The sequence below is a fragment of the Lates calcarifer genome, linkage group LG9 (genome assembly GCF_001640805.2).
Source record: "Lates calcarifer isolate ASB-BC8 linkage group LG9, TLL_Latcal_v3, whole genome shotgun sequence".
Classification (NCBI taxonomy): domain Eukaryota; kingdom Metazoa; phylum Chordata; class Actinopteri; family Centropomidae; genus Lates; species Lates calcarifer.
Genome location: NC_066841.1, coordinates 22,899,350 through 22,924,898, shown reverse-complemented (window position 1 = coordinate 22,924,898; position 25,549 = coordinate 22,899,350). Strand labels below are relative to the sequence as shown.

General features: G+C 38.8%; 1 protein-coding gene across 4 annotated transcripts; it reads right to left on the bottom strand.

The window, feature by feature from the left end:
- Positions 1-53: 53 nt before the first annotated feature.
- LOC108898981 (protein FAM102A) lies at positions 54-23,801 on the bottom strand. Of its 4 annotated transcripts, none has more exons than XM_051072721.1 (12): positions 23,599-23,800; positions 22,943-23,241; positions 12,500-12,620; positions 12,227-12,256; positions 9,956-10,072; positions 9,836-9,882; positions 9,249-9,409; positions 7,966-8,109; positions 6,228-6,441; positions 4,049-4,170; positions 3,887-3,953; positions 54-3,796 (listed from the first exon to the last, which is right to left on the bottom strand). In XM_051072721.1, the coding sequence occupies exons 2-12, from the start codon at positions 23,086-23,088 to the stop codon at positions 3,751-3,753; spliced, it is 1,215 nt and encodes a 404-aa protein (XP_050928678.1). In that variant the 5' UTR covers positions 23,089-23,241; positions 23,599-23,800; the 3' UTR covers positions 54-3,750. The 4 variants fall into 4 exon arrangements, with proteins under 4 accessions (XP_050928678.1, XP_050928679.1, XP_018554682.1 ...); XM_051072722.1 differs by having other exon boundaries at positions 23,662-23,799; XM_018699166.2 differs by having other exon boundaries at positions 7,966-8,067; positions 23,599-23,797.
- Positions 23,802-25,549: the final 1,748 nt, after the last annotated feature.

The window sequence follows — 25,549 nt, the reverse complement described above, 5'->3', positions numbered from 1 at the left end:
CCATGTGGATATGACAAGAAATAAATCCAAATCAAACATAGGATGGCGATGACTCCAGGTTTTACCATTTTATTCAGTATGTAAGTTGAGGCAAATAATAATTCATTACTTCTCAACACTGGCATTGTTTATATACAGATATTAATAGAAAAGATAATCTCAATTCTTAATGTGACTTTTACATATATTTCTCAGGATTTTTACACAAAAAGAGAAAATACTTGTATTCGTAGTCACAATACATTAAGGTGTTTTTTCATACCTATATTTCTTGTCATTCTCCTAATTTAACAAGATTAGGTCCAGTTTCCGTAGTATTACTTGAATAAATTACAAAAGTTACAATAGTTCATATATATATCCTTTAACATAACAACATAATGCAACAAAATCCCAAAATAATTACGCAATGATTCAGTTCAAATAGGCCGTCATCAGGAAAGAAAACTCCCATTCACCACATAAATAAAAGCATTTAGTTGTGTAATTATGTAATAATATCACAGGCTACACATGGTCAAGTGCAAAGTAAAGAATAAGTATTTAGACAATTCAGCAACAAACCAGTTCCGTTTGCTATATGTGTCCTGTAATGACTACACCCTTCACTATAAATAATGACTGTTTATCCCTTCAGTCCCATCCCCACCATAAGATATTAGCTTAAACATACAATTCAGTATAAATTTGCAGAACAACCTGCTTGTCTGAAAAAGGAAAATAGATTAGAGGGTTATATGTGCAAACAAGGTTCTTTGAGTAGAACCCCATATATTCTATATGTACAGGGACTGACTCCATGTCCATAGATACTGTGGAGAAGTGTAATGATTCAGTGATAAATATGGACTGCTATTCGAAGAAATTGAAATTTTTTTCATAGACACTGTACATACATTCCTGAAAATTCTGCTAGAATCAGATGCGATACATTAAACAACCATTAAAAAGTTTCTTGTGTTCACAAGTATTTGCCGACAGTTAAACTTATTACAGTACTCCTGCAGTATTTACCCACTATTAACAAGGGATTAACTGACCAGAGTAAAGATGAAAAGGAAGCTTTCCAGTATCTGTTATACATACTTTTACATCAGTCAAACATACATGGTTTGCATACTTATAGTGGTATATTCAAACATATAGTCCAGGATCAACAAATACATTAACATACACATACTGCAGGTACAGAAACAGTAGTTGCAGAGTCCAGTGGGGGTGGGGATCTGTTTTATGTTGTCACTTGTGGTACAACAGGAGCTTTGTGCTGCAGCTGAAGCACTGACCTCACTACAGCCAACCCCCAGCCTATCACTGCTCACTCTATGCATAAAATGACAGGGGCAGTTTACACACTAGCCATTCGACTATAACCTGAAAAATAGGGATTTCTCGTTAATCTACTGTGAGGTATGGGCTTACACCATATTGCAGCACCTTCACAAAGCAGGAACTGCCTAAAACTACAAAGTACTTTGGGTTCTGGCTGAAGTTCATCTTTTGGTAGATAATGTGCAGTTATTGTGAAATGAGAAGGCCAGTGTGCTTCTTGTCAGGCCCATTAATCTCAGCCTATATCAGTTGGCTAAATGAAGTTAGTTTACTAATTTATATAAATATCTTCAAACAATTAGGTCCAGCACTAGTCAATTGATCATCAGCAGTGATCCATTTGCCAGAGTCTCTAAAATGACACAAGCTGTCCATATGTGTAATGAATGTGAATATAGGCAAGAATCCTCGGAAATCTGACCAAAGTTTGACAAACTCCTGGTAAACAGCAGGAAACTCCTGATTCTTGATGAGTTGAGAAGAGCATTCAGATTCACAAAGTGAGTTAGTACTATCAAGTGCAGGGAATGGACGGTTACATATGGCAAGCCATATGAACACAGACTTTGTGTTATTTCAGGAGGAAAAACTACTGACAGATTCACTAAATTATATTTTGTCCTAAAGCAAGAGCATTGAAATAAAAAATAAATAAATTGAAATTGAAATAAAGAAATTTAAAAAAAGAACATGTCATAAGCCATTTTAGATGACCGTACCATCTCCATTTCCTTTTAGCAGTTTATAACAATCCTCCCCAAAGAGAACACATGTGCAAAACAGTATAATAAGTATGTACTGTACACAGTCATCACATAGCATTAAAGCTTCTGTTCCAACTCCAGGCTGATTTTGACTCAGTCTGTCTTAAGGACATCTGCCCTCAGTATGAGCCTTTGATGGCTCTTGTGCTGCATCCAGTGGGTGCTCGTCAACTTGTAGAGTTAGAATATTATCACAACATACTCATAAGGCATTTGACTCGTGTGGTCTTCAGTCAGTGGTTCATTCATAACAAGAACTGGAGCAGTGAAAGGGCTGCTGTGATATATAAATGACTCCAGACATAAACTCTTGTGTTTGTCCCTGTGTATGTCCTTATAAACATAAATTAAGTTATATGGAGATTAACTTGATACACCGTTTACAGCAGTCCATCAAGTGGACAGTGGATTTCATGGTCTGACTTTACCATTGGTATGCACTGTCTTGTATTATGTTAGACGATCAGGTACCACTTGTTGACAGCACACTCAGAAATGTTCAACTTAAAGCGCTGACAAGACCATCCGTAACATGGCATTTTTTCAGTGTTGCACTACACTTCTCACAATGCAGTGGTTTTCAGGGTATTGTTCAAGTAATTTGTGCACTTAGCACTGGTCAGTTTGACTAGGTGTGTTTCAGACTGGTCCTTTGTTCGGTACATAGAGAATCCCTGTACAGTTAATTAGATCACTGAAACACTGATTAGTTGAAATTTAGGACACAGATGACATTATCACAGTTCTGTAACTGTGAAAATACTGTACAGCAGATTTTAATAGTGTATGGTGCAGCATGATGTTTGATTTTAGTGTCTCATTAATTTTCGTCAGTGCTTGCTTTAACAAACTGTCTACCTTTATTAGCTGCAAGCTGGTTTAACCAGTTGTTGTTTAACCAGTTGATTGTTGCTTGGCAGTTGATGTCAATAAAATACTTAGAGCAGACATTCTGACTCACTGCAGTAGGAAAAGCACAGGTGTTTGTTGCTGATAACATTAAGAATTGCTCTGGTCTATTCAAGTGTCAAAGTAAGCCAGGAAATTGTGACAGTGATCCAGCATATACAGTACGAGGACCCTGAAACTGAAGCAGCTATATGGAATCATTTACATTATTTATTTTATTAGTTACACCCGTGTTTTTCCTACAATGACATGTCAACATGTCTACTGTGAAAAAGACCTACTACCTTGTGACCTACTACCTGTTTATGGTTCTGTTGGATGTGTTGTAATGTTACTTCCAGTCAGTGAGGACAGTGAGTAAAGACGCTCACTGCTTCTTACAAGAGAACAAGAAAAAACCTTTAAGCCTGATACTTGCCAGGTTCTGCACTTCTCACTATTTGGAAATTAATTAACAGCAAACAACAGGCACTATAACTATTTGCACCAGTAAAATTAGAAATAAAGGCCCTGTTCTTTCTTCATTTGAGTTAAAACAAGGCCCTGTCAACTATTTGAGAAAATACAGTAGTTGTATTCTACACACCTTCAACCACCTGATTAAGTATGGTAAGGCTCAATATCTATATCATAGTAGTCTTATATCAAGCTGTGTGCACTGAAGACAAGTATGCATATACACAGACAATCAGAATCACAGAATCATGAACAAACTGATGGGGCTGGAGATGTGTCGATGTATCTTTCAGTGAGTCTCGATGACTACCGGCTCAAAAATACCAGGTGTTCCTCTGTGAAAAAAAAACAGAAACATGCTGTCATTTAGATGATAGAAACTGGGTAGGTAAATAGCTACAGTAAGTTGGATATGAACAGTATACCTGTTGGCAAGTGTCCCACTGAGGGCAGTGGTCCCATCTTTGCTAACAAACAGTCTCAAGTTGCTGTCTGAAGGAAAACAAGGCATCCAGAAGAGAAGTTAAGACTGTGATACATGAACATTCTGCTAAAACTAAATACCAAAAATTGAAACTCTATCCAACCTTCATTGTTGCTACTGTCAGAAAAGTTCTGGCTCTGGACAATTTTCTCCACAATGTCATCTGCATCAATGCGAGTGTCGTCCACACAGCTGGGCTGCCTCTCCACAGTGTCCTTCTTCCTCCTGTTGTTTGGGGAGACAAACACCAGCTGAGACAAGGTACATATCTGAAACAGGCTAAATATTCTGTGGTTTTCTTATTGCCAACAAGACACTGAAGTGAAGGCCCCCATTGGTAGTGAATTGAGCTTCATTTCGTTCATTGATTTGTTGTATGTCTTTATGTCCATGTGGGCCTGGGATGTTTAAGTAATAATACAAGACACTGATGGGACTTTGTTCTTATACTCTCAAGAGATTAATCAGATGCAAGTTGTAAAATGCCATCAACAGCTTTGTTAGAATATTGAGGAACTAGAACTAGAACATATGATGAGAATGTTATCACATCAGAACTATAACTAGACAGAATAATGTACATTGTGGTTGAAGTCTGCACCCTGCAGAACAAACCTCATTTACCTTTGTGACCCTGAGCTGAATACCGTCCCAGTGTGTGGTGAAAACAAAATGACATCTTTTACAAAATGATGACAACCAATTTCTATATCGACAACACCTTCAACTTGAACTCAAACGACTCTCTTTGATTGTTTGGACTGTAATTTCACATTGGGTAGTTCACTCACATTACACATAATGATTGAAATCCGGTCAGTGTTACCTTTATTCTGAGCATGCAGTCCTTCTCCTTCTCCTGCTCTGTGTTTTGCAGTGAGCAGAAATCTGGGAACTCTGACACCCACCAAGGCTTGAACAGCCTCTATTTCTGTTGGGTTCATGTGATCATCCTCTGAGATGACACAGCCAACATAACACACTTTTCCTTTTGCTTCCGCAGCACCATGCTCACATTCTCCACATGGAAGTCAAATTCCTGACTAAAGACCAAAATGTCATCAAGGTAAGGCACATAAACGACATCTCTCAGGTCTCCAAGGCACCTCTCCATATACTGCTGGAAAGCAGCAGGAGCATCTTCATCAGAGTATCAGATTACCCAGGGTGTGATAAAGGCCATGCATGCCTGGCTCTCTTTACTAACAAAGCCCAGATGGTATGCTTCTACTTGATCAAACACAGTGAACCATGAGTCTCCTCCAAGATTCTCCAAGATTTTCTGAATTGTTGGCTTGAGTTGTCAGTCAGGGTGTCTCTTTTCAATTAGCTGTTGATGGTTGACACAGAGTCAAAAAAGAAGAGTCCTTTTTGCTTACAGTCACTACTGGTGGTTGACGTCTAGATCCATCCTCAGCTGAACAAGTCTTGTATTCATGTTCTGATAAAGATGACATCTCTCAGATGCAAACGGAACAGATTAGAAACTGCACAGGGTTTTCTATTGACTCTTGAGCCAAGGTCAGTGAATGATATAGTTCTGTGGCATCCTCATGTATGAAGTGAGTCCTTGCCTTAAAGAGCTCAGTGGTAGTTGTTGTCTGCTCTCAAAGTAGGTTTTTAATTTAAATTCAGGTGCAACACACTGGGGGAAGCAGGGGGCAGTGGTTAGCACTCTCCCCTTACAGTAAGAGGGTACAGGGTTCGAGCCCCGGTCATCATTACACTCTACTTGTCTCTGGCTGCTCACAAATCTCCCTTTAGCATGCCACTACATCAGCACCACCAGTGTCATCAGTCTCTTTTATCAAGTTGTCAAGAAAATTATTAGACAATTCTGTATCCTCTAAACCTGTGATTTTCTAAATCTTCTGGTAACCCAGGATTAGCCTTCTCAGCAGCTAGCATGATGATTTCATCTCCTCACAGGCTTAAATCCTCACTTACTGCACTGAGATCAGTGAGTGATAGTTTCCTCTTTCAACCTTGCTATAATAAAAATATGAATTAACTGAAACACTTAAATAAAGCAAATTCGTTTAACTGGACGTAGAGATATTATAAAATCAGGTATATAAATAACAGTTTCAGTGTGCTACTCTTGGTGGAGGTTCCAAGTATGTAAGTTTGCTTATGCCTGACATTCAACCCTAGACTTTTATCAGTGCCATGTCCAGACACGCCTCACAGTGAGAGCATGACTCTCTAAGACCTATAAGACACAGTGGAAAAAATGCGGAACAGATGTGTGTTGCCAAAAGCTCAAGTGTGTGTTTATCTACCTGGAGGATCTGTTGGACATGATGGCTGCTGCAGATGGTGGAGGAGGCCTCTCTGGTTTGGTAGGAGTTGCCTGTCTGTGAGGCTCAGTTGGGGTGGAGGGAGGTGGCTGGGCAGGGTGGGCAAACCCGCATGAGGTACTGCTGCTGGAGGAGGCATTCCTATGGTGACTAAGGTCAGTGAGGCTGGAGCAGCGAGAGTGACCTGTGCTGTAGCCTGGAGGAGAGGAGAGGAGAGGAGAGGAGAGGAATACAGTATGTCATGTACAGGCAGGGCTGGAGTGACATGCTATGGGGCCCCAGGGTCAAAAGTTATCTGCTGAGCCCCTATTAACCCTCATCTCTTGCAAACTTTGTGCAATGTGCAGTTTTTCTATTCCAGAATATCACCTATCACTATCTATTCTCAAATCTTCCTGCAGATCACTTCAGACTCTGAGATAACTTAAGACTGCCCTGTGAGCACAACATGTTTAACTTCTAACTACAGATTTTCAGTAATGTTCAGGTCAGGGGACTGTGAGCACTGTTCTAAAAGCTTTAGCTTGTGTTTCTTGTAGTAGTTCATGGTGGATGTTGAGTTCTGCTTTGATCCTAGAAGCTAGCATCTTTTCTGTTCATTTTCTTGACCATCATCCAGAATTTGTTGAATTCATTCTTCCTTCCATCTGTGTGATATTTCCACAATCTTAAAGCAGAATACTTCTATACTCTGGATTATCAGATGTTGCTTTGCAGACTTCGAATGTTGACTTTTGTGATGACCCCCTATATAAGGTTTCCTTCTGATGACTCCTCCATGAAGACCCTGTATGTGCATTAATGCTGCACAGTCAAACAGTGCACTACCACATCAGCTAAACCTTCCTGCAGATCTTAATGTCTTTTTGCTACAGAGGTTGCAGGTTCTACTTTTCACTGCTTTTCACATTTGTTGTTGATACTAATGTTGTTTGCAAACTCAAATCTTCTTTCATGTCCATGTTTATTCAAATCTCCAACTCATCTTGTTTTTAAAGCTTTGTTGAGTTACCAACAGTGAATCTTGACACTTCCTGCACAGATGCACAAAAGCCTTCAAATAGCTCTACGTGGAACACTCCCCTCAATTACTTGAAGGCTTTTAATTTGAAAAATGAGCATCACAAATTGGAATTATTTAGTCAAAAACCTGTATTTCAGTTACAAATAGACACAGAGAGCAGCAGAGTGGTTAGTGGTTGACCACCAGCTTGTCAATGCCAGTTTTTATTTAGTATTCCAGTTAACATTTGCAGTAAACACACACCTGAAATAATGTAGATTCTCTTGGCCTGAAGCAGGACAAGTCCATCATCTTATGTGATGTTGTGCTTTAGTGGAACATATTTTAAACTGAATTAACACAAACCAGATAATACACAGTAACACTAGAGCTGTCATGGCTCCTGGGGCCCTCGGCCAGTTGCCAAGTTTTCCCAATTCTGTGTGGAAGCCTTAAATGGATGCACAGTACCACCACTTGACTATACTCCCCCCTTATTTGTCTACCCAAAGTAATTTTGAGGGCTCAGGTCAAATATTTTCATAAATTGTGCTGGTCACAGCTCTCTCAGGTCGAATCATCCTGGTCTTTGCATGAGCAAGTAGCCACATCTGAGCCTGATGGTGCCTTGAGATGACTTTTGTTGTGATATGGCGCTGTATAAATTGAATTCAATTGAATTGAATTGAACTGAATAAAGAAGGAAAGCTCTCTGACCTGATATCTTGCTGTGCTGGCTGGCATAGCTGGAGCTGCGGAAATGACCGGTGTGAAAGACCTCATCTGGGCTGGACACGCTCTCTCCCTCCTCAGGCAGCCCTGTGGTCAGAGCACACAGAGGAAGCACACACTGACACCTGACTGCAGGATATGGAACAGAGACAGAGACAGAGACAATCTAACCCTTTTCTACAATGCTCCTTAGATACATATTAAATAAATAAATTGCATCAAATAAATATTTTTCCTGATCAATAATGATTAACTTTGGGTACCAACTGAGGCTCTATTAGTTTATTAGTACTAGTTTAGTAACAACTAGTTTATTCACCCCTACATTCATTTTTAAATGATGTAAAAAGACAAAAAGCAGCAAACCATCCCATTTGAGAAGCTAGAACCAGAGGATGTTATATGATACATAGTTACTGATACTACTGTAGTTTTCTGTGCAGTGGCTGATCCATAGAACACACTGTTTTTGTTTTTGGTAAGAATGAGTTTTCCCATGGTCATTCTGTGTTAGAAATTGGTTCTCCTAAAAATAAATAGCACAACAAACAAAACTACATTCATGTCCACTGCACAGAGCAGAAATGTCAAAACCAGAGAAATAACACAAAACTATGTAGAGCAGCCTCAGAAAGTATTCAGACCCCTTCACTTTTATTTTCTCCATTTAAAATTAAATTTAAAAAGTGCAATAATGTCTGTAAAGAATGAGAAGATGTGAATACATAAGTGTGGAGATGTATCCTATCAAAGCTTGAGCCATAGAGCTCCATTGTTGCCCAAAAACACATCAGTGAGCCACACTGTTCCACTAGGTGACATGTTCCTTCATCATGAACACACACACTGCTTACTACACACACTACTAACTACAACACTTACTACCTGTTCTAGAATGTAAATCCACCACTGAAAACAGTCTCTAACAAATGCACTATTTCTTATAACTACAGTGATCAGCTATTTTAGGAAATTCAGAAAGCACTGAGAGACAGAGTAACATTCTGTTGGTTCTGGTCTTTTCATAAGATAAGTTGACAATCAAAATATAGAATAATTTTATCTTTACCCTGTAATAATTTTGGGATAACATTCAGATGAATGTTTTCTCAACTAACCTACTTTGTTGAGACATTAGCTATCTTGTGTGAAAGATTTCATTGCAACATAGGTCTTATTTAATTTGACCCAAGTAGTAAAAAACAGTACTTACCATTCAACTCCAGGTGGTTAGAGAATACACAGGGAACAATGATGTGAGCAGTTACCTGAACTACGTAGTGACGACTGTCGCGGTTTGAAGGCATGAGTGCCCTCTGTGATGCCCCCTAGTGGCTGCACTGTGGCATCAGTACTCTCTCCCTTACAGTCTAGCTGTAGAGTGGGGTCCTCGTCCCCTGTGGAGACAGATTTGGCTGTGCTGGGAGGCCTGAGAGTAAAAATAAAACAAACAAACATGATGGGTATTTCTAACAGTTACCACAGTTACATTCTCAATATAAGCAAAAAATACAGTGTGAAGTTTAAGTCACAGGTGCATGCTGGTGTTCTGAGAACAACACAAAGTTACAAATATATAATAAATATTAAAGTGAGGCTCAAATTGTAGGTCAAAGGCAACTCTACACCAACACTGCTTTCCCTGCTTATATCATATATGTTCTTATATTCAGCATGGTTCTTATATTCCTGGAACACTGTATTCTGGTCTATCCACTCATATACTGATATTCGTGTAGAGTTGAAGGTCTGTGGACACAGACAATGCAAGGGTCATCACAGGGGTAGATGGGGGTTGTTGAGGGGATGTCAATTGTGTTAGTGTCAGACTTTGAAAACCCAAAGAGGAACTCACGTCTTAAAGCAGGGGTCCCCAGACAGAAGAGTCATCCCAATTGTTACCTATAAAAAACAGAAGTGTTACTAAACCTTAGTGCTGATCAATTCAGTATGTGTGTGTGTGTGTTTGTCTTGCCTTGAGGATTGAGTTGTCCTGTCGAGTGTTTTTGGTGTCATAACCTTCCAGGATGCAGCAGCGAACTGTGGAGCCTGATCCAGCAAACTCTGCAATATTGAGATCAGCAAATCCTAACTGGAGACAAATGAACAGACATGATAAAACAACAGACAGTGAAAACATTTCAGGTGCACACATCTCAGATCACAGATCTGAGTCGGCAGGAAAGGTTCTTCTTCTTATGCAATTCCATCCATCCATTACCTAACAAGTCTGTAACCAACACTCAACCAGTTCCATCATGTGAGGAAGTGAATGAAGGGAGACAGGAGAGAATGACTTCATGTGGGGGTCAACAGCCTCCTTTAACCTCCTCATTCATGACTTTCTTCCCAGTCAGCACTGCTTCCCACTTAAAGGGGTCACAGTGTCCAACTTGTCTGTGCCATCCGACACAGGTCCAGACAGTCATCCTCGTAATGATGGATCATTCCACCATTCTTCTTGTGCTATTATCCGGATAAAATGTGAACTTAGTGCTAATATTCTACTAGACAGATTGCTCAAACATGCTCAGACACTCAGCAAAGCAATGTCTACTTGTGACATGTCAACAGTTGCATTGTGTTTTTTTTTTTGTTTGTTTGTTTTTTTGGTCTGACTAATTCATAGTCCACCTACTAGTTTATCCCAGAGTTCTCAGCTGCATCTCATGGTCATCAGCTGTCATGGTGATAACTCAGTTGTCATCATGTGACCTAAGTATGGAACTACAAAGGTATGAACTGATCTATTTCCATGACAACTGAACAAACTCCAACCTGCTGACAAGCACAATGTGACTCTGTTAAAAGCTGTGTAAACAGTCTGTGTATGCACCTTGAGATTTTACAGTACTGTTTCCAAGGTCAAGAATGAATGTTCATGCTATGGTGGTGACAGCAGTGTTTTCTGCTTCCTATCTTGTGAGTCAACAACTTCTGTAGTGCCTCTGCTGGGACAAACTTAGCACTTTTAGCCTGACCTCAGCTGTCAGGCTGAGCTTAGCATGGTAATCAGAGTGAAATATTGTTTTATTTTACTTCATACAGTCTGACAACTTTTCTCATTTGCCACTTTATTTTACCAGTTGTGGCTAATGCATGCTGTTGCATCAATGTAATTTTGGTCAACAAAGAAGTGAGCAAGCAGTTACTCAGCAGTTAACATTTGTCACAACAGTTGAGTTATGTGAGTTATTTGTTTAAAGCATAGTTACAGCATGTACGACTGTGTTAAACTAATCTACCCTTGTTACTTCTTTTGTTATAATTTTAATTTGTTTTCATAGACACGGCATCATTGATGACACTATCAGTAATGTCCAGAGAAAAATAAGAAGAAAATCTTTAATACTGTGAAGCAAGAGTAGCAAATATTAAATGTTGAGAGAAAACAAGGGTCATATTAATGAAGATCTATAGAAGATCAGCAGTAAATTGACTTTTGTTCTTTTAGAGTTAGGCACTATGACAGGAAGGCTATGCCTCTCTAGCTGTTACATTCATTTGTAATGGATGTAAAATAACTATTAGTCTGTCATTTCAATAAACTAATGACCTACATTTTTCTGGCTCTGGCACACAATGATGACATCCCCATTCTTAATCATCATCTTCAACTTAATTGTAAATGGCTGGAAACAGCCATCATTGAGCACAACATCATACGTACTTGAGCCAATGAAAACATAGGTGGGCAGTGATTCAGATGTCTGGAAGCAGACTATACAAAGCTCAGAGAAAAGTAAAATCATCACTGTGATGGTTCTCCTGCCTGCCTTTCATGTTGTCAACTGCAGTGAATGTTGCAACCCGTGGGTGTCACAGTTTGGTAAACCATATTCTCTAAATATTCCTGGCTGTAAAGCACATTGAATTAACATATTACAAATTCACAGATTAACCTATTAGACATTGCTTTGATTGACTGTTCCTCTCTTGATGTTTTAATTACAGTAGACTGTATAAACAGGCATGAGCCAACATAGTGTACACACTCCATAGATACACACACACACACACCCTCTGACTGTGCATCCATAACAAATCCTCCTGATGTTGACATGGTTGGTATTTAACACAGCTTTTATCACTGACACTGTAAAAGTCTGTTGTATAAAGGAAGCAGGGCACTCTGAACTTTCTGAGCTCAAACATAACTAAGCCATGTTGAGCTGGATTAAAGACTGGTTTCAATATCTTATGTATCAAAGTAGCTGCTAATCATATAATCAGAAAATAAATCTACCTTTGAGAAGGCCTTTCCTCCTTTGAGTTCCTGTAAAAATAGAGAGCAAATAGTGAAGGGCCAAAATCTGTGGACTGTGTAATAAACTATAACAAACATACATTATATCATATGGAAAATATTTAGCCTGGGGTTAAACCTTGGGACAGGTGCTGTGAAACAAACCAAGTACAGTTAACATTACTCTTATCATTTACATTTACAGTGTGCATTTCCTTTACATTTAGAACCACGAGAAGCAAGGAGAGATGGTTACTGGGATTGGTAGTTTACCTTACGTACAGAGACCCTGCAAATGCAGGGGTCCAACACTCCAGTGATTGGATTAGCACTCATTTTACACACAAAAGAGAACTTCTTTTTCCATCGAACACAGTTCTGCTGCACTTCCTCCCTGTATACACACACACACACACACAGCGAGAGAGAGCGAAAGAGAGAGAGAGAGATCAGGTTAGACTGTCTGGATGACAATTGTTTAGAGCACACAGTTTAAAGTAAAACTAAATGTATGTGTAATAGAATAGAATAGAATAGGCTTTATTGTCATTGTACAGTTAAGTACAATGAAACTGTGGAAACAGAAAGCTCAACAATCCATCTAACACAAAAAAATTATAACCCTTGGCATGTTCCAGGATTTACAGATTCCATCACATTTTTTGATATAACAAGACATGAGTATGAGATATCATTTAATCATGCCCTGCATCACACAGAAAAACACAAACAAAGCTACAGTGGACTTGATTCATTTCCTCAGTCACAGACAAAGTCAATCATCGTTACTCTGGTGAGAACCTGGATAGCAGGAAACAACCTCATACCAAATGTGTTGGAGGTATGAAAGATCAAATGTGTTTGAATCTGTTATTAAACATTAGAAATGATATATCATGTACTATTTTGCACAGTCTGAGTAAATATAAGGCATCAACTGTCTCTCCTGCCTTTCCTTAGAAAAAAGAAAGGGAGGTTAGCTGAGGGGTTTTCCACTCACTGTTCACAGATTGAAAACAGATTTGGAGTTAAGCTGCATGATGTTTGGCGTAGGACATTTCTCCTTCTCCTTCTCTCAACCTCTGTCTCTATCAGTCAACACATAAATGATTTTAGGAAAGCACTAAGAAGATTTGATAAAATACTGCACATATAACTTCCATGGTGGATAAATGAAGTCAGACATTTTTTATTAAGATTCTATATTTCATTAGAAAAGTTAACACTGCAAGTATGACAAGGATATAATGGGAACCCAACACTGCATGAACTTGAGCTCTCATGTAACAGAGTAGAGGGTCCATGTGATCTACGCTGCAGGATATTTATTACTCGCTGTGCATGAGATGGGTATACTACACAGGATTTTCTATAACAGAAATGTTATAGTTTTAACATAGTATTCAAGTTTAAAAGTGACTGCTTTCAGACAAGGTGCATGTCTAAAATTGGCTTTACTAAATGAAACATATATACTTCCTGTAACTCTTTAAATTTACAAGACTTAAAGAAATATATATATCTTTACATGAAATGTAAAGGTACATGAAATGTAGAGGTTAATAAGAATTGTTATTACAAGGTTTTGCAAGAAGCCATATATTTTGTCCACATTAAGGCAATGTCTGTCACTTAAAATCATAATATCCCAGTCTCACAGTAAATGGTGACTGTATGTATAATTGGCACATGATGTCATATGATGGTGATTTATATCTGCAGTATCAGGATGTGGAGGTGGTGGTGGACTACAGGTTGACTAAGTGCCATCCTTTCCTCAATCAGCACAAATACCACAACTACACATCATCCTTCTGGAAGACACTGAACCTCAAACTTCATGAAACATCATGAATATAAAACAGTGTGCAGCTAGCAAACAGCCTGGAGGCCAAAAAAGTGTAATCTCCATTTGTGGAATTTGGGAGGTTATGGGGTGAAATGTCCCACCCTCAGTTTACAGGATTTTCTCACTAGGATAATGAATAATGAGCAAAGGTAAGACATGTCAGCTGAGACCAAAGCAGTATTAGGAAACTAATACTAAAGCTATCAACCAACTTCTCTACACACAGCACAGGCCAACAGTGTGCTGGGCTTGCCCTGACTTGGCTTGTAAACTCTGATGTAACCTGTCCCTGCCCTGCTCATGTTAGAGGATACATTACATGAGAATCGTCCAGCTCTCTACATGCAGCTCTCTGCAGCAATTTCAGTTACACGACACAACTAGTGGTGCAAGGAATAATTCTTGAAAATATTTCAACTGCAAAGCTGCATTTCATGCGTTTCAGAACACTAAACAAATAGGAACCAACAGCTTTACCAATAAAGGTAAATTAAATCTGCTTTAAATTACCATTTGGTGGCACCACAACAATATATTGTTAACTTTTGCAGAGGTTGCCTTTTTACACATCTTGCAGGTCTTTCCTCATCATTCCTTTTAGCTCTATTTTGGTCTCTACCAGTTCCTGGAGGGAAATATCTGGTCTTTAGCTGTTATGTTCACTCGCTATTTGCTGACTAGGTCTGTACACTGTTTTTTGCTGAATACAACTGTGTGATGTGGCTGCCAACAAGGTTTATGACAGTGAAGTTTGTGGGCTAGAAAACCACAAGAATGAGATAAAGGAGGCATAAAATGTCCCTCAAGCAAATGAAACTGCAGAGTTGGATGACAATTCTCTGTGGGTTCATTACAGCGAGTGACATTTTCATATTACACACAGGAATCTGATCTACTTTTTTAAAAATACAAACTATTAATATAACATAGTGCAGCTCAGAAGGAAACTGCAGTTATGGTATTTTATTTTCTTAGCTTTGATAACACTGTGCTCTGCTGAGATCTCTGAGCAGGTCACAAGCACTCACACATTTATACAGGTTGATAATGAACCAACAGTTTTTCCAGATTATCATAGCCAGATTTACTTTTGAGTAATAACTTTTGAGTAGTTTAAGTAATAATTTTATTGTTTGTTTTTTTTTCTTCTAAATAAGTTCAGCTAACCTGAAGGTTTGTTTTCAGCGTGTTTGACTGACGTGTTTGCGGACCCAATCACTGATAGTAAAAGGCTAATCAGGTCTTTAATATATGCTACTATATGAATAAGTACTGCTTTAATTGATCTTCAAATCTAAATCCTTAGCACCTTGACTTGAATGCCTCGCTTCAACTCTGACAATTACACCTTATTTCAAAAAGACTGAGTCAAGGCTTTTTAACCTTCCTATCTGTTCCAATTTCTTGATATTTCATTCTTGTTCTTGATAATTTTGAATATCATCATTATTGCTGTGATAAAGTGAAAGAGAACATTATGATGTGTTTTATAAATTTTTACTTTTCTTTATCATATTTGTTTTTATGCAATTAACAATAAAGCAGGCATTCTTTTCCAGCATTAACTTTAAGATTACCTTTATCTGAGGAAATTTTCCCTATTATCTGAAAGGTGGCCTGAAGTTTGGAGCTCCGAAAACAACAAACCTGGAAGGTGGCAGCTGCCTGAGAGAGACAGAAAATGGCCAGACAGGTTCTGCTACTTCTTTTCCTACAGCCCAACCTACCTCCCTTCACAAACACACCATTGTATGGCAGGTAGATACAAGTAACGCTTTCTCTCTCACAGCTCCAGGGCACTGTGCATATTGGATCAGAGGCTGACTTAGTGACCGATACGTGCTTTTTAATTTCAGTAGAAATTCTTTGCTGATTTTAATTATGTGATAGCACTGAAAAAGGTGGACAACAGACAACTATTTGAGCAATAAGCTTTTTTCCTCTCAAACAACATGCTGGACTGATAAAGGACAAACAGAATAAGACTACCCCTAAAGCCCTCACTAAATGTGTAAACACAACACAATATACATAGAAATGAGACTTTTTACTGATCACCATCGACCATTCCATTCTATTAGATATTAATCATCAAATCATATTCATTCATAATCTTGTATATTTTAAGTGCTATTCTGTGCATAGGTCCCACTTATACAATGTCTATATAATGTGGATACATTAAAATGGTAGATTACACTACATGCTATACATATTTTGTAGGAGCGTTCCCCCACGGGAAAATTACTGCCACTGATATTATAAAGTTGCAAAATACCTGGTTGAGCCAAGAAGGAGAGAGAGAAAGAAGAGAAAAAAAGAGAAAATGGTAGAATGAACTAGCTAACATGAAGTTAGGTTTGTATTTAGATTTTGTATTTTCTACCAGGACAAATCCTGTAGAGTTTTATTCAGCTGTGTCTGTCTCTACTGGCTCTCTGTGTGTGCCTGTCAGTCTCCTGTCATTCCCCCTGAGTGTATCAGCCTTTAAAGAATCACCACAGGCAGCAGTATGACCAATGTAAAGTTACTGCAAAGAAGGAAAGAGAACGTAATGCTACTGTTTGTTCTGTCAGAGCTGTTCTATGGTTCATTATGTGTATGTTCTATACCATTGGAATAAATACATTTTGGATTTGTTTCATTCTCATCCTTGGATTACCCTGCAACCCTTAACGGATAAGCGGTATAGATAATGGATGGATGGATCCTTGGATTAGTACACAGAGCAGTTCATATTTCAATGATCTCTTAAATGGTAATGCTCCATCACATGTTTTACATGTATGTAGTGAATCCTGGACTGAAGCTTGACTTTCAAAATTATATCGCAAATAAAATTGCAATATCTGTCAGAAAAATCACAAATTAGATTCAGCCCTTCTGCTAAGAAAAACGACAACCATCAGATATAAGTGTTATAGCTTTAACACGCTCCTATTGATAAATAGCTTTGCTAACTACCCTACCTGTAAGAAAATTATGTTTCCCTGTCCCCTCAGAAGCAGTGGATCCTCTTTTTTCATATGCCTATGTATTGCTATGTAATATGGTGCATGCAATCGTATTTCCACTAACTTCCTCACCTGTTTTGGATTCATATAATGGGGTTAAAGAGTGACCAGACAGAATGGTGAGTAAAAGGAGGGCTGGATTAAGCCTGGCCAAGACCATAAAACTGCTGCATTTTTCAAAGACAGCAGTCTTGAGGATTAAGAAATGATGGAGCAGAACACAAGACAGCTCACAAAACATTTGTTATGTCAGAGGAAGCCCTTTGTAGATGAACAGGGGGGACAATGCATTCACTGGCCTACAGTATAGGTAATATCACAATACAAGTGTGTGACACAATGACCTTTGTCCATGTTCTGTAGATCAGTGCTATGATGATAATGCTTGCTGAAAGAGTGCAAAAATCATCCAGTGATGTTTTCAGGAACAAGGAGAAGGAACCATGATAACCTTGTTTGTTTCTCCGGCTACAGAAACAAATGACCAATCAGAGTTTCACTGGATTTAAGAATAGGGATGCCAGCTTCCTGTGTTAGAGCAAGAAAAGCAGTGACAGAAAAATGACCACAAAAATCATGACTAGCTTTGTAAAATGGACAAATAAGCTGCCTTAAAGAAATGCCAACTTTTAAATGAACATTTTTCTTCAATTGCTCATAGTAACTGCAACCGCAGTCTTCACGTCAACTACAAGTTGAATCCGTCACTCACTAGCCCCTTTTACACAGATATTAATAATAGCGTTAAGACAACCTTCGAATAATGTGTTTCTATTAAAACTAAAGTGATGCTTCAATTGTGCTTGGATTCTGTCCTCCTATTGGTCACTATCTTTTTTTCTGCTGGAAGAATCTGAGGAATGCAGCAGAGTTGCAAATGAGCCCTCTCCTTCACGTGAAAGATGACAGTCTAGCAACAACACAACACAACATCTTCCAGCATGTAAACGTACATTCCTGGTAGATTACTTTGTAACATGAACAGTGTATTTCTACAGTTACCCACTACCTTGTGACTGCTACAACAAAAGATAAAATAGCTACCACTGTGATAACTTTCCACAGTTGTGTTCTGGTATCTGATAAGCCTTCACATGCAATAATGTGTTAATGCAACTTCTCCTGTTTTACTGCAGGACTGTTTTTGGTCTGAACAAAAAGTGCAACATATCCCTCTGAAACAGATGAATCAATTAAGTAGTTGAAGTAGCAATAATAAATAAATAAATTGTCCATGTATTACTGAGATCAACTAAATGATAATCAGAGTTTATCACATGAATGTACAAACTTGATTTTGTGGCATCACAGCTTTGGGAGCTAGTTGGGGTCAGTATGCAACTTACACATGTGAGATGGTTGTTTGAAACCTCCAGGACACATACACTGAGAATGAACTTTTCAGTGAAGGAGATATCTTGTGCCCAGTGGTAAAGCTTTCCTAATGAACAATATTTTCATCTTCACAGATTCTGGATTTGTCAATCAGAGAGAGGATGATCAGTGTAATTGAGGACAGTACACAGTGTGTTGTATGTCTTAACACAAAGGGATTCATTAAGGGGTATCTATTTACTCACTCACACTCACAACTTCACACAAGGTTTCCTGGGTTCCAGGAAAAAATTCCACGGTGGAAAATGGCTATTAATCTAACCAGACCATACCTCTTCCTAAATGTAACCACTAATGTTATTGTTGGTTTGGTGGGCCAAGCACTGTATTTTCTATGCATAACTCTGGTGTTATGCAATGCAATTTTTCATGTTCATGGACACCATATCAGAGTGAAATTCCTGTTTATTTCAGTTTGGTATTTTTTTACCATAAATGTAACATAAATAAACAGCCTGTTCAAGGTGGGAAAATTGCACCATTATTCCACCTCACTGCTCTGTATAAAAGTTACAAAGGCAGAATGGGGCCTTGTTGTTCCACCTCTACGCCGGCAGCAGAGGTAGCTGAATTGACGTCTGTGTTTAAGGAAGAGCTGGCATTTCAGAGCAGACAGTAACACCGAGGCTGCTGTGTTACACATCACACCCCTGATTCCACCATGCCAGAATTCTGTAAATAAAAACAAACACTGGGGTGGCATTACACTGGCTTTACATGATTCTGTGTAACAAAGCAAAGGCAGCGTAATCAAGGGTCTTCTTAAAGGCTACGTGACATGATCTGTAGCTAAAAAGTCTACAGAGTCTACAACCTGCATTGACCCACCTCTTAATACCGTAATTATGATGTCATGGCTATAGAAACCATAAACAACATACAGAAACACAGTATAACAGATCTTTGCAATCTGTACTAACGTGTTTTAGCTTGTGCTAGTAGATGCAGTTAGCTAGCCCTGACCAGTACGCTCTCTGACCATCCAATCAAATAGCATAAAAATTTCAATCTCATGGTAGGCCTGCCCCTGGTCTCACCAACTTGAAATCTGATCGATGTAAATTAGGCATGTTAGCTTGCTGATATTTGCCAATTAGCACCTAAAGCAAAGTACAGTTAAGGCTAATGGGAATGTCATTCGTTTTACAGATATTTGGTCATAAACAAAGTATTAGAAAAATTTTATGAAATTTCATGACAATCCATCAAATAGCACAATAACCGTATTTTGGTGAAAATAGTGTGTTTGGAACATAAGGAACACATAAATGTACGGAGTAGAAATAGGCTGTGTAGTTGGTATGGTTTGAGGACCTTTACACTTTTTACAGTAACCATGGTCACCACTGGAATCTACTGTGAGTGATGTGAATCCAAGCTGAATACAGCAGCCACCCTGTGTGAGGGAGCAAGATTAAACATTTTTAAATTCACTATTCACCACTATTTGTCACATTTTATGTGGAATGCCACTTCAAGAGGTTAAGCTTGGGACACAACCTGATCACACAATTTACACAAACTCATGGTATAGTGCAGTGACGCAGAGTTTTTGAGCATCTTAAGGAGATTTACAGTTGAGAAAACAGAAAGAGGAAACTGAAAAGCAATCCAAAGACAGAGCTTTACAACTTACATCCTTTATCATATTGTTTTACAGCACATGTGGTTTTAACATTTATCGACAAGATAAGTAACTACATTTGTGCTATATGTTGAACCTGCTGTTGAAGGCTTGGGAACTTGTTTTCTGTTCCGCTGATAGCTGACAAATTATTCTGACATTAGTTCTGACAAAGACTATTAGAGATTAACCAAAGTGCAGACACACCTGATGGTAAATAGTGAAAGTAGACTATTTCCAGTCAAAGCAGACAGGAGACCCTGAGCAGACTCAGTGAGACTGGCAGATCAGACTGGTTACACTTCCCTTTTTGAAAGCAATACTGCAACTAGAAACAGTGTTGAGTTGAGTTCTCCTCAATACAAAAGCCAAAGCAAACCAAAGCACTATGCAGAAGAGCATAACATAGGCAATTCAAACAATGCTGCTAGACCATCAGCTGAGGTTGATATAAAAGATTTGTAATGGAGCCATACTTACAGGATAAACACCCAAGTCAGTGTGTCAGAAGCTTTTGACTCCTGGTACAGTGAATTTAAGTGTGAAGTCCTCATTAAACCACTGCACATTAGTGGTTTCACAACATTAAAAAAACAACATGACCTGTCTTCAGTAAGCTAATCGAAGTGATGCTTTAATGTTTAAAATATGAGGTACAAAATTAATTAGATACAAAATTGGAAATTATTTTGTCTGGTACTTTTTCGAGTGGTGTAGATAACGCATACCACATCCTGATGAATAATTGCCTTATGTGGATAAACTCTTGCCTGACTGTTTTATAGCAAAATGGTCAGGGTTATATTGTACAGTCTTATTGACTTTTTGGAACTCCCCTTACAAAAAATCCTATTTGATTATTTTTGTAAGAAGACTGGACAATGGATCTAATAATTCTTGGCTAAGCATGAAACTCTGATTGAATCATTGTTACATATGATTAGAAAGAAATAAAAATGATATGATCATCATTTTAAAAAAGTCAGACACACTACATATAGATACATGCACTATCAACTTAAAGAGAAGTCAACAACAAATCCCAAAGGATATTGCCATAAATAACATCCAGTGAACTGAGCTGAGGGATAAAATACATCTATCAGGACAGTACTTGGTTTGTGACAATATTTAGGTGGGTGGTACGAGACAAAGTAATGTCCAGATGAAGCGCAGGACCAAAGGTTCCTCAGCAGAACACTGTGTTATAACGAGATGATCAATGTTATTCACTTCATCCACCAGTGGTCATAATGTTATGGCTGATTGGTGTAAGTTTAGTTCAGATTCCACTTTGGATTTCGATCTTCTCCACTGTCCCTTCCCTGCAATAGAAACCCATCATTTCCGCCACCATTGAAGGACAATATCTTTGGCTCTGGTCTAAAAAGGGAATTAAAATATTTATAGAACCTACTTATCTCTAAAGTTTGAACTTAACTAAAACCCATCTCTTTAAATATTTTCACAAAAAATCTCCCACATTCATGCCTGTATTCTATGAACCTTATTACCGGACTCTCTCTCATTCTCCAGCTATAGCTGCTGGATGGGATTAGGTTGTAGACATAGACCACAGGTTTGAAGGTGATGAGTGGGAACAAGCTCTCAGTAGAATCCACTCTTCAGCCTTCTGAGCTGGTCACAATCTTATTCAGTTCAAATTTATACATTGCAGATATTCTACTAAAGTCATCCTGGCATAGTCTCACCATCCCCTGTTAAGACCTATACCAAAAGTTTCCTCCTGCTCCCAGTCTTTATGCTAAGCTAAGCTAACAACATTCAGACTCTAGCTTCCTATAGATATTGATCTTCTCAAAGACAAGAAAGCAAAATAGGTCTATTTCCTGAAATGTAATCAAATTTATGTTAGTACTGAGAAGTAATTACAATATTCATCTATCTCAAGTAAGAACCTTTTAAGTCTACATAAGCCGATTTCCTAACTGTAAAGAAAAGAATGAAAACCGGGAAAGAACAAACTAGGTTTTCAAAAATCTAAATTCTAAAATATGTTTTGAATGCTCTAAATTGGTTAAAGCATGAAAAACTTTGGTGTGGTTCTCAGAGTCTTGTCTATTATTCTATGAAGCTTGAGACCTGTCATGACACTTCCCCACAGCTTACTCATACTGAGCCACAAATGTAATGAGTGAGTCTTACTGAAATCATGCCAGTGAGGTTTATACACTGGTTGCTGGAGGATGGGGGTGTGTGATTTGGGGGCGATCAGATGCCTTTTGAACTACTGATTGCTGATAAATGAAGAGTAGTTCACCCAAACTACAAAGAAGTTTTAGTGAACACATTTTACAGATAAAAACATTCAAGACTCTGGCTGGGACTGAGGGGTTGCCAGAGTGAAGAGGTGTTAGTTTGAATCCTACTAGCACAGTGAATGAATTTTGCTCCAGTGTGATTGTACAGCAGGGTGGAGCTGAGACAGCACGAGGGCAACTTTTCCAGGAGACATATGAGGGTAAAATAACACAGCGTCCTAAAGGTTGAACTGCAAGACATGCAGTTTCATACCAGTTTTACAGTTGTCACCATCACAATCACAGTGCACTCTCTCCCTTATCTGAGATAGAAAACTAACAAGAGGTGAATGAAATCCCTTGTAACAGAGTGCGTCTGTATAATCTATCTCTGCTCTATTTGTAGAAAACAGCAAAATGTCAACTATTGAAATGGAAAAGAATGACATTTAACATCTGTGTAGGCAAAGTCTGTGAGTTTTCTGCTGAGAGCAGATTAACCACAGGTGTCTAGTGCAAGCAATAGATGTTTTAGTGAGTTAAAAGAGGGAAGTGGTTAGTTGTTGTAAATACCTGGATGACAAGACGGCAAAGTCCCCACCATCAATGAGCCGGATCTTACAGAAGAGCATTCCATTGACAAAAGGCACTGCTGTAAGCTCCTCCAATGTGAAATTCACTTGAAACTTGAACTTCTTCTTTTTCATTAAAAAAGACATTGTCCCCAGTTGCTGTGTGTGTTAATGGTATTATGCACACCACTGAGTAAAAACTGAAAAAATGTAAATAAATAAACTGTATTTGGCTTTAAAGTGGAGGTTGAAAATCCTTCTTTGCCTTGAGGTTAATCATTTCTGAAGAGTTGTTTAGACCTGGAATTGGAGGGGGGAAAAGACTGTTATAAAACAATATGAACTGGGTTTTATTTGCATCTGCATATTAAGGTTTTTGCAGCACTGACAGCTGTTGGAATCATGTGGCCCGTGTATAATTTTCTACCCTACGTTACAAATATATGACAAAACTTCCTGCATTGCAGTTATACAGTTTTATCAGGTATTTACAACTACTTTTAGACATTATTTTTGAAATGTTGCGGGGTTACCTGCCTTTTCTCTAACATGACTAGACTCCCGATGCAGGGAGCTGCCACGCACACAACTAAACGAAACCACTCAGCGAGTTAACTACCGAGCCTTCGTACTACACTAACTTCCAGCAGACCTTACCGTCTCATCGGTCTGCTGCTCCTCACTCGGTAAAACCGCTCCAGAGAACTGAAGTGCGGGTACCTGATAGTTTCTTGGCTTCAACGCATCTTCACTAACTTTGCTCTCTCTCCACCGGAGCTCAACAATAGTCAGTCAGAGCGGTTCCATGAACATCGCACGGGGACCAGTTAGGGACCGTCCACAAATTCTGAGCAGAAGTGAATGAGGAAGAGGAACAGGGACACTGCTGTAAAAGGAATTACTATTATTTGGCTGTCACTTACATATTGACTCAGTGAGGCACCCTCCTAATGAAAAAAGACTAGTCAACCGAAGCCCAGACGTTCCGGCTGAAAGATTCCTTATAGGTGTCCCCGGTCAACAAGGTGTGAACAAAGGCGCTAAGGTAAAAACACAAAGACACCAATGCAGTCCATAGCAGTGTGGCACTAGTGTGTCAATTCATTTGTTAGCCCCCATAAAGCATAAGAAAAGCAAAAAAGAAGGTAACTGCAACAACTGTCATTGCTGTTTATGCAACACTATGGTTGGGTCCAAAATCACTCACTGCTCACTATATAGTGGACTATATGGTGAGGTTGTCATTTTGTAGAGCTGTCCAAATGTATAGTGAGAATTATTATACCACATGTAGTGGACTCATAGTATCCCACAACACATTGTGAAAAGTAGTGCACTACTGATGGTCACTAACCAAACAATATATACCATCATGCATTGCACTTATGCTGAAAGAGAGGGAAATGATCTGGCACCTTTTAATTATGTGCCAGCAATTATGTAACTAATGGCACTGAGAAAATGACAAAGTGTTTTTAGGAAACATTTAGCAGATGAGCTCACTACATAGTCATCTACGTAGAACTCCCCAGACAGTGTGTAGGGAAAAATCTATGAGTGATTTCTGACACAGCCAACTGCCAAATAAACAACAAACAACTACCTAATAGTCTTGTCACAATTTAGAGTCAAACACATCCCAGTTGCTTTCTCTCAATTCACTGGTACAGTCACTTGTTAGCTCATTACCTTACTAATATGCAACCTGGCTCGTAATCAAAATAGCTAAACTCCAGACTGCCAGCCTTCAGAATGACTCCATAAATTAGCTGTCCATCAGCAGAGCTAAGCGTGGACTGTGACGTTAGTGGAACATATTCACATGCTGGCTAATCCACTATCCTGTTGCCATGGCTTGAGTTAGACGGACTTTATTGATCCCTTTGGGATGACTCCCTCGGGGTTGTTCCCCCTACTGAAGGAAGACCCTTCCCTATTGCACTCAGACAGAATAATTGCTAGTTTGTATTTAGATGATGATTTTCATTCATTGTATGAGTGACTAATAGACTGTGTATTCTCTTCATGAGCTGTTAGCTGCTTGGGTTACACTGCTTTCAGTGCCCTTCACCATTTTCCCAACAGTTTCAAACCCTGTAATTACCACTTGTGGCAGCAGAGGCTGCTGTTGCTGCAGCTCAGCCATAACAATACAGACTTGCTTTAAAGCTGCTGATCAATATCTTTATGTTGACAATGGTGTAATGTGAAAGGGGTCACTTGTAAAGGCAAACCCACTGAGAATGATCTGTCAACTCTGCACTTCCGCTCAGCTCTTCAGAGATTTATAGCATCTTTCAGGGCCATAAAACCCACAACAGAAATCTCAGAATCCATTTCTTCACTAGGCCCTAATCATACATACTGAGAGATAAAGATCTTTATAAATTCCATTGGGAATTTGCAGTGCTTTTTTGTGATATACAGACCTTCTGTATGAGCTAGCTAACACACACAAGCCATGTGGTAACTGAAAAATAAAACATGACACAGAAGTTAAGCAAGTCTGTCTCAATGGAGTACTTTTTTTCAAAGCTACAATAAATGATTTTTTGGCCAGCTAATGGCCAGCTGAAGGACACCACCACAAGCTGAAAAAATCACCATC

What these genes read in the sequence shown, in the direction of transcription:
- LOC108898981 (XM_051072721.1), bottom strand. Translation starts at nt 23,088, where the DNA reads ATGTCTTTTTTAATGAAAAAGAAGAAGTTCAAGTTTCAAGTGAATTTC. An exon ending in TTTGCCGTCTTGTCATCCAG is followed by an intron (nt 12,621 to 22,942) that starts GTATTTACAACA and finishes GTGTGTATACAG; the next exon opens with GGAGGAAGTGCAGCAGAACT. An exon ending in ATGTCCAACAGATCCTCCAG is followed by an intron (nt 4,171 to 6,227) that starts GTAGATAAACAC and finishes CCCAAACAACAG; the next exon opens with GAGGAAGAAGGACACTGTGG.